The sequence below is a fragment of the Crocuta crocuta genome, unplaced genomic scaffold (genome assembly GCF_008692635.1).
Source record: "Crocuta crocuta isolate KB4526 unplaced genomic scaffold, BGI_CrCroc_1.0 scaffold333, whole genome shotgun sequence".
In the NCBI taxonomy this organism is placed as follows: Eukaryota; Metazoa; Chordata; class Mammalia; order Carnivora; family Hyaenidae; genus Crocuta; species Crocuta crocuta.
The window spans coordinates 3,508,841-3,518,782 of NW_027532856.1; the positions used below are offsets into that span (position 1 = coordinate 3,508,841).

A 9,942-nucleotide genomic window follows, 5' to 3' on the forward strand; every position below is an offset into this window, starting at 1 on the left:
ATTATTTCTATTTTTCTAACACATATTTATTCTTGATTATGTGCCACTCTTGATATCATTCCTATCTTTCTAATACATATTTATTCTTGATTATATATTATTCACAAAAATAATACTATGACTATTATTTTTAAATTGGGCTCATTTGAAAGCTTTCTGTTTAGCCATTCAGAACTCTTTAGATGATTCCTCTTTCTCATTGGTATTATTCACAATTACAGTTAGAATTTCATGTTATATGCTTTCCTTTTTAATTATCTATATTCTCATTTAGAACATCCAAAAAATATTAATTGGTTTTCCAAGAGTATATAATATATATTTGGATATACCTAGTAATTACTTTCCTTCTTATGAACTTACAGAATGCATGGTCACCTCCCACAGTTCCTGACACCTTCACATTCGCAGACAAATAAGACTAAAATTAAGAGCAAGACAGCACTTTCCTTCATTACTTCCTCTATCACATGTAGTATGAAATTTCAAGCCCCTACAACAATATCGTATCCTGTACCAATTAATTATATAGTTTAACGTTTGAGTAATTTAACAGTTGTTCTATTGTTTGCTTCATGCGTCTGAATCTTATTTACCTAATATAACTTAAGTTTAGTGAAAGCAAAAGACTACTACCGAGTATTGTTCTGTCTCTTACAGTACTTGGTACAATGCTGGTCACACAAAAGATTCTATGAGAAAACCACTTTCTGATTAGAATAAGGGTCATTATATACTTTTCATTACAGATAAACAGTGGTCACTAAATGATCCAAGTAAACCTCAGCATGAAGCACCCCATTAAGTCAAGGTTAAAATATGAGCAAGGGATGAAATCACAGGAAAGCAATGCAAAGCCCTTTATTTGGGTTTAGGTTAACCTCGAAATGCTGTGATATTGGAATCAAATACTTCAAAAAGAATTCTGGCTCCACCCTAACAAATTTTTCTTTTTTCAAACTGTCTACATACCTTATAACATCGTGTATGGCAAGGCACTTTAAGGTCAGAACTACAGATGTCAAACTAGTTCTCTTGATCTCAGGGATCACATGGTCAGGCATACACTGGTTCCAAAAATCTTTACTATAGATCCGAAAGCATTTTCCTGAGGAAGTCCTGCCAGCTCGGCCACTTCGCTGTAATGCCTCACTCCTTTAAAAGAAAAAAAAGAAAAAAAAACACAAAAGTCCCCAAAACACACTGCAAGTTTCCTAAGTAGTTAAACAAAAAAGCTTTGCACAGAGACTTACTTTGATATTGGAACCACCTCCAGGATGTCCAAGCCTAATCTGGGATTGTGATTTAACTGCTTCACAAAGCCACCATCTACCACATATCTAAGAGGAATGGAAAACAGTTAAGTTTTTAGAAAATAAGGAAAAACTTGCTGCATCTTAGCCACTTTGGATTCTCCTTTTCTATCAACCTAGCCACTACATGATGACTTTCATGCTAAATGTAAAACTTGAAAGTCAAGAAACCGGAACCCTGTTTATCACTGATGGAAATGTGAAGTGGAATGTTTTAGAAGCAGGCAGAGGTAGTATTAGTTATACTACATCGTAGAAGTACTAAATACTATTCATTTTTAAATGTGAATTTTTTAAAAAAATTTATTTTTAATGTTTTTATTTATTTCTGAAAGAGAGAGACAGCATGAACAGGGGAGGGTCAGAAAAAGAGGGAGACACAGAATCCAATCTGTTAGCACAGAGCCCGACGCGGGGCTCGAACCCATGAACCGTGAGATCATGACCTGAGCCAAAGTCAGACACTTAACTGAATGAGCCACCCAGGTGCCCCAAAATGTTAATTTTATATTATGTGAATTTCTCCTCTAAAATACACCTGCAAGTCACCTCTAGACCATTCAAATAGGTTCAGAATCTAATTCCTAGTTAGCCTTTAACAATACCAATTAAGTCAATTAAACAAAGAACAAGTTAGGTACAAAACTAAGTTAGGAGTGGCAGCAGGTTTACCATTCACTAAGAGAACATTCCAAAACACACCATTTAATGACTTTTGCCATTGCTAGAAAAGGAATATTGCAGAGGATAACTTACTCCAGAGAACTAACTGCTCTCTTAAGCCCTTAGTGAAATCATCATTTTTAAAGTAAAAAAGAAAAGGAAAGGAAACTGCCTCTCAGATCTGAACATTTTACCCAAAAGAAATATATAGAATTTTCAAGATTCACATCCAGTCTTCCTATGGCAAACAGATAAGACTTTTAGTTAAGGACATAAAATATATTGGATTGAAGATAAATATCCAGAGGGCTGTGGTTCATTAATCTAAAAGAACTTCACATTAACCTTCAGTCTAGATTTAAAATTTCCAAGTGTTTCTCCACACAAAATTTACTCAGAAACTTGATGTATTACTGATTACATAAAAAAATAAGCGACTTGTGGGCGCCTGGGTGGCTCAGGTTAAACGTCTGACTTCAGCTCAGGTTATGATCTCGCAGTTCACAGGTTTAAGACCCATGTTGGGCCCTGTGCTGATAGCTCAGAGCCTGGAGCCTGCTTCAGATTCTGTGTCTCCCTCTCTCTCTCTGCCCCTCTCTCAAAAATAAAAATAAAAAACATTTAAAAAAAAAGATAAGAGACTCGCATCATAGTTCATTTCACAAAAAGGTGAAAAAGACAAACAGTACCTTCAGATAAACACTTGGATTTACAACACTTACTCCACCAAGTGGAGGTGTCAGATGAGAAGGGAATATCAGATCATTTTAGGTATATGCTGATAATGAGCATAGAGAAATAGCTTTGGCTTTCTATCTAATAAATAATGAAACCTGTGAAGCATTACACATAATCTTAAATTTGGGAAGAGAAAACTACAAAGTGCCAAGTAAAAGTAGTTAAAAAGCATACTAAAAGTATACTGTGCACCTCCTACTGCATTTTCTTTTTTTTTTTTTTTTTAAGAATTGTGGTCATTTATTTATTTTTTATTTTTTAATGTTTTATTTATTTCTAGGAGAGCGAGCGAGCGAGAGCGAGAGAGAGAGCGAGAGAGGAGAGAGAGACAGCGTGAGCAGGGGAGGGTCAGAGAGAGAGGGAGTCAGACTCTGAAACAGGCTCCAGGCTCTGAGCTGGCAGTTAGCACAGAGCCTGACATGGGGCTCGAACCCACGAACCGTGAGATCATGACCTGAGCGAAAGTCAGACGCTTAACCGACTAAGCCACCCGGGCGCCCCTCCTACTGCATTTTCTAACTATGGCAATCAATAATTACAAAAAAATAATAGATGATTACAAGGAGGTGAGAAGGAAATTAGTATATGCCACAGAGGAGCAAACACAAAGCTAAGTGGTTTCTTTGGCTTTAAATGAAACCTTACAGATGCCTGGGTGGCCCAGTGGGTTGGGCGCCCAACTTAGGCTCTGGTCATAATCTCATGGTTAGGGAGTTCAAGCCCCGCATTAGGCTCTGTGTTGACAGCTCAGAGCCTGGAGGCTGCTTCATATTCTGTGTGTGTGTCTCTCTCTCTGTCCCTCCCCTACTCGTACTCTCTCTCTCAAAGATGAATAAAGATTTTTTTAAAAAATTTTTTAAGGAAACCTTAAAAGTTGTACCTGATTCCATCTATTGTCAAAGATGTTGCAGAAATATTGGTGGATATGACACATTTTCTAATTCCAGGTGGAGGTGGCAAAAATATTCTCCTCTGTTGATCTAAAATATATGTAAAGCGAAAACGTTAACTTACAATATGAATTTGTCAAACTCCACTTTTGAAAAATTTACTTTTCATTAAAAATTGTTTCCTTCACCTCTTTAATTACCCTGAATTCAAAATAGCAAAACACCTTTGTCTCACGTCTTGTTGCTAAGATTTCTAGATCCATTAAATCACAGCTTATTACTGCTAAAATAAACTCTACAGCAGAGAGTACTTTTATGTAGGTCATAGCTCCCTTTGAGAATATTTTAAAACTGTGACCCTCTTCTCCATTAAAAGACACATATATACACACATATAAAAATTTCAAACAATTTCAGAGTGTTCAGGGACTTTCTGAAGCCCATCCACGAATGGCACATTAAGGACCTCTCTCTGTCTTAAAGACTGATTAGCTAAGTGGTTTTTACTTTTTGGGGTGTCTTTCTGATTACTCATGACTTCCTCTTTAAGCAAGTTATACACACTAATTTCGCTTAGCCATACATTCTGAAGGGTGAGCCCAAGCAGTAATGCTTGTAGTATTGTACCTTGTTCCTCCAGCCATAGTTTATGGCACCAAAGATAAACATCTCCCCCAAGCTGGGGCAATCTGATTCTCCTGGAATTTGGAATAAGGTCCAAAAGATGCTCAATTTGATTAGGCTAATCTCTGGCAAAGATGAAAAATAAATTTGTGAACCATAGGGTAGTAGTACATAGAGGAAAGTCTAAAAAGAGAAAAGAATGAATTAGCCACGAGAGTTGACAAGAGAGTATCTCTGGGCTCCAGGCACCTCCCAGGCCTTAACAGAACTGGGTATAAAATAAGTAGCTGACAGATTTGGCCAGACTTGCTCTCCTGCCAGGTTAAGAACAAAATAAGACAAGAGAGTTGAGAATGTTTACAAGGGAATGATTATAGTACGGGTGAAAGAAGGTAAGTGACAGTTGATAAAAGACATTTGTCAATGCATTCTGAAAACTGCTGAATTAGAAACAGTGGCATGTCTGGCCAAAATATGAAGTAATCATCAGAAAGATGTTTAAAACTGTGATCAGAAAAGATGGTAATGATAAAGTCTAGGATGGAAGCTTCTGAATGGGTAGCTGAGGTGGGGTAAAGAAAAAAAGCATTTAAGCTATAGAGATCAAGGAACTTTGAAGGAAGCAATTTGTTTGAGTGAATCACTGTATTTCAAAAATTTCCAAAAATTAGAAGTGATCATGCCAGTGAGTAAACAAGTCAATCCATTGGGGTATGAAAAGAAATTATTATCATTTCTATTTCTGTTTTCCATAACATCTGTTTAAACTATTATATGTACTTACTATTGTACATTATATATTAGAACAATAAGTACCTAAATATACACCTTAAGAAAAAAAATTAAACACCCTGCTGTATTTCTTTTACATGAGATATGCCCATATGTGTTTAGAAAATTCACCTTTGTATCTAAGCAATCTCAAATTATTTTCCTTTCAGTAGCCAAGAAAATCTTAACAAGACCCGTTTTGAAATAATAAAGTACAAAACCTGTTCTCAAATAAAGATCCATGTATTCCCAGTATATGTAACAAACCAAAGCTGAACTGCTATTATAAGGAAGAAAAGGAGTGCACACATACACACACAAAGAAATGGCACAGATAAGCAGTTTTAATATCATGGAAACTAGGCCAACCATTTCATTTTACGGATGAGAAAACTAAATCCCAGAGAGGTCAAGTGACTTGCCAAGATTTACATAGAGACAGACAAATTTGAAACCAATAATGTTGATTTTCTTCCACATTATTCAGAAATTAATTTCACAAGTAAAAAACTACTAGAAAGGCAGCTTATAAATCTATGGGGAAGTTTTGAGGTGAACACAAAAATAATTTCAAAAAGATCTATTTCTTTTAGATTTATAGTTTTTTGGTAAAAAAAAAACAAACCTTATTAAGTGTTAAGATTATTTTTTTAGGTATTACATTTAGGTAGCCTCATTTCTTCCAGATGGTTCAAAGGAGTAATATACTACTTTGTAGTTCGAACTATATGTTTATACATTATTTATGGTCTGTTTATTCTACTACAACACAGCTCCATGAAATCAAGAACTTTCTTTTATTCAAGACATAGTCCCACTACCTAGAACAATGTCTAGACCATAGAAAGTCCTCAATAAAGTTCAATAAATTGATAAATTAGAAATGCATTATATAAATAATAATTTAAGATCCTTCTATCTTTAAAATTCCACACTACCCTAAAACTTTACATAAATTTTAAAAAATCTATTTAATGTTTATTTATTTTTAAGAGAAAGAAAGACAAAGCACGAGCAGGGGAGGGACAGAGAAGGGAGACACAGAATCCAAACCAGGCTCCAGGCTCTGAGCTATCAGCACAGAGCCTGACATGGGGCTTGAACTCATGAACTGTGAGATCATGACCTGCGCCAAAGTGCACACTTAACTTGAGCCACCCAGGTGCCCCAAAACTTCACATAAATTAAAAACGTCCTTTCTGAACATATTTATCTCTAACCAAATCTGTTTTTCAATCAACCCATTCTAAAAATATCTAATTTTGTGTGTGTGTGTGTATTTAAAATATCTAATTTTTTAACATTTTTTAAAAAATTTATTTCTTAGAGAGAGAGAGAGAGTGTGTGAGCAGGGGAGGGTCAAAGAGAGAGGGAGACACAGAATCTGAAACAGCCTCCAGGCTCTGAGCTGGCTGTCAGCACAGAGCCCAACGTGGGGCTCAAACCCACGAACCATGAGATCATAACCTGAGCCAAAGTCAGATGCTTAACCGACTGAGCCACTCAGGCACCCCTAAAATATCTAATTTTTTATGTGTTCAGTTCATGCAAAACTTCAGTTTCATTTACCATTTTGTTCACTATAATCAACTAAAAAGTCTTAAAACTGCTGTTTTGACAAGACACGTTTACTTCATTTACATTTCACCCACACACTTATTTCTTTTAATTTTTATTTATTTATTTTGAGAGAGAGAGAGAGTGTGTGTGTGTGCACCCGCACGCGTGCAACTGGGGAAGGGGCACAGGGAGAAAGAGAAATTGCAGGCTCCTCACTGTCAGCACAGAGCCTGATGCACGGCTCAGTCTCACAAACCATAAGATCATGACCTGAGCCAAAGTTGGACGCTCACCCGAGCCACCCAGGCACCCCTATACCACACACTTTTTACCATATTCCACAAGTACAAACACATACTAGATTTCTTTTTAAGGTTTGTTTTTTGTTTTTTTTTAGTCATCTCTATACCCAGTGTGAGGCTCAAACTCATGACCCCAAGATCAAAAGTCGCATGCTCTTCCAACTAAGCCAGCCAGGTGCCCCAACACATACCACTTTTATGTTGCTTTATAAAGATTTGGAAAAAAGTTAAATACATATATCCTAAAGCACATTCTCACTCTACAGGAAGGAAAGGGGAAATGGAATACTATCATTAGGATGTAATAAGGTACTAGGATGTTATTAATGGGGGGAGGGGAAGGGATTGGCAAGAGGCAAAAAAGACACTCCAAAGTCCACCAAGAAATGAGGATATTGAGAGATCCTTCAATACTCATAATGAAGTAACACTCCTAGATATGTGCATATGAGATATGTTAAAGCCAACTGAAATTCCCTCATAGAATTTCTTGTCCCAAAATTCTCCAAAAAGATTCCAAAGCAGAACTATTTCTGAAAGTGAAAGTGACAGAGAGAGAGTAAAACAGAGGGAAAAGAACACAAACTAAAGTATAAACATAAACTGTCAATTAGTGGGGGAAAAGATGATGATCCTGGAGAAGAAAGAGGCACAATATTGCTCAGCTCAAACTCTACCCCTCCCCCCGCAAAAGTCATTTTTGGGTGAGACAGAAATATCTTGAGAATTCTAACACAGCTGAAAATCAGACTCTCAACACAGAGAAAAGACTTGAGATAATCAGTAAATGCAACTGAAAAAGTAACTAGGAGGAATTTAAAAAATATGGATGACAGGCAATCCAACATAAGAATAATTGACGTCCCTGAAGTACAGAAACCAATAGATAAATAAAAATTATATTCAAAGATATAACACTAGAAAGTTTCCCTAAGATAAAGATCTGAATTATCAGATTAAAAGAATACATCATAAAAGTTCAACTTGTTTGTGGTTGTCATTACATGGGTATACACATTTGTCAAAATTCACTGAACTGTATATTTAAAACCAGATAGTTTATTCTATGTAAGTTATATCTCAATAACGTTGATTTTTTTAAAGAAAGCACATCAAATTCCAGTAAATTTTAATAAAAAGCACTCTACACCAAAAATATCTTAATTAAAACCAATGAACTTTAAAAATAAAAAGAAATTTCCCGGCAATCAGACAGAAAAAGCAAATGACTTACAAGGAAGGGAAAAAAAATCAGGCTTGGCCTCAGACTTCTCCGCAGCAACATTCAATGCCAGAAGACAACTGGACAACGTCTACCAAGTTCTAAGGAAAAGAAAGTGTGACCCAAGAACATAAAACCCAGCCATGATGTAATGTAGTTCAAGTATAAAGGCAAAAGCCAGACATTCTCTCAAACATAGAAGAATAACAATAAAAGATAACACTCAAGAGCCCTTTTATCCTTCTATTAAAAAAAAAAAAAAAAACGTTAAAAAATCCAGGCAATCTAAAATTAACCAAAAGTAACTTGAAAATAGAAAAACCAGGGCGCCTGGGTGGCTCAGTCAGTTAAGCATCTGACTTCAATTCAGGTCATGATCTTGTGGTTCATGGGTTAGAGCCCCACGTCAGGCTCCGTGCTGCCAGCTCTGAGCCTGGACCCTGCTTTGGATTCTGTGTCTCCCACTGTCTCTGCTCCTTCCTGCCACCTCTATCAAAAGTAAACGTTAAAGAATGGAAAAACCATGGTGAAAGGATTGATGATAAACACTGATACATCTAAACAGTGTAAAAATAACTAACAAAAATCAGAAGGAAAGGATACAGAATAATAAAAGTACTTAAGTCCTTATCTTTCAAATCAGAGAATCAACAGGTAAGATCTAAAAAGACATTAACTTCAGCTTCTTAGTATCTTTCATCTTTTTAAACTTTAAAGCAACCTTTCATAAAATATTCTCATGTGGTAAAGAAAGATTTATTCAAAGTTTAACAATTCCTTCAAGTAAATTCAAGTAAAATTAAATACTTTTTTAAAAAAGCAACTAAAGGGGGCCTGGGTGGCTCAGTCCATTAAGCGTCCAACTTTGGCTCAGGTTGTGATCTTGCAGCTCGTGGGTTTGAGCCCCACATTGGGTTCTGTGTTGACAGCTAGCTCGGAGCCTGGAGCCTGTCTTCAGATTCTGTGTCTCCCTCTCTCTCTGACCTTGCCCTGCTCATGCTGTCTCTTCTCTCAGAAATAAAAAAACATTTTAAAAAAAAATGTTTTTTAAAAAGCAACTATAAGTATTTCTATCAACCTACCTATATATTTACTTGTCCTTCTGCATGTACATACACACATACACACACAGACCTGAACGTTTTTCCTAATGTTAAAGATGGTTATTCTTGTATAGACGAACTTAAGTTGGTTACTTTACTTTTACCTTCGTAATTCTGTACACTGCTTAAATTCGTTATAATGAAAACCGTATCATTTTACCTTGAGTAATATTTTTAAAAGAATACTAGAGCAAAAATGCAGAGACATTAAAAGTGTGTTAATTCTGCATAGTGGGAAATAGATTGTTTTTGCACTTTTCTGTATTTTAAAAATTTCTACAAAGGGCTAAAGAGAAAAACATAAAAGAACATATATAACAGGATGACATTTTTTGTTAGAAAAAACTGAACAATAAAAATATATTTAAATATATAAAGAAAAAATTCATTACCTCAAAATATTGTGAATATAACTTAATCATGTTGGTAAGATCTAAGCTTAATTATTTTTCTTACATTGTACTCTTTACAAGTACATACTCTTTACAAAAGAAAAATGTTCACACTGAGCATGGAGCCTGCTTAAGATTTTCTCTCTTTCCCTCTATCCCTCTCCTCCATTCATGCTCTCTCTCTTAAAAAAAAAAAAGAAGAAAATGGGATCACTGGACAGCACAATGCAGAAGAATGAAACTAGAGAATTTTCTCACACCATGCACAAAAATAAACTCAAAATGGATAAGGACCTGAACGTGAGACAGGAAACCATCAAAACCCTAGAAGAGAAAGCAGGAAACAACCTCCTTGACCTCCACC

General features: G+C 35.7%; 1 protein-coding gene across 1 annotated transcript in view; it reads right to left on the reverse strand.

Annotated features, from left to right (window-relative positions):
- Positions 1–9,942, reverse strand: part of DHX40 (DEAH-box helicase 40) — a 47,939-nt gene that overhangs the window by 25,974 nt on the left and 12,023 nt on the right. The window contains exons 8-10 of the mRNA XM_077745513.1: positions 3,595–3,694; positions 1,254–1,340; positions 973–1,155 (exon numbers count right to left, since the gene is read on the reverse strand). Of these exons, the coding sequence (XP_077601639.1) occupies positions 973–1,155; positions 1,254–1,340; positions 3,595–3,694 (370 nt within the window). The remainder of the gene's footprint in view (positions 1–972; positions 1,156–1,253; positions 1,341–3,594; positions 3,695–9,942) is intronic.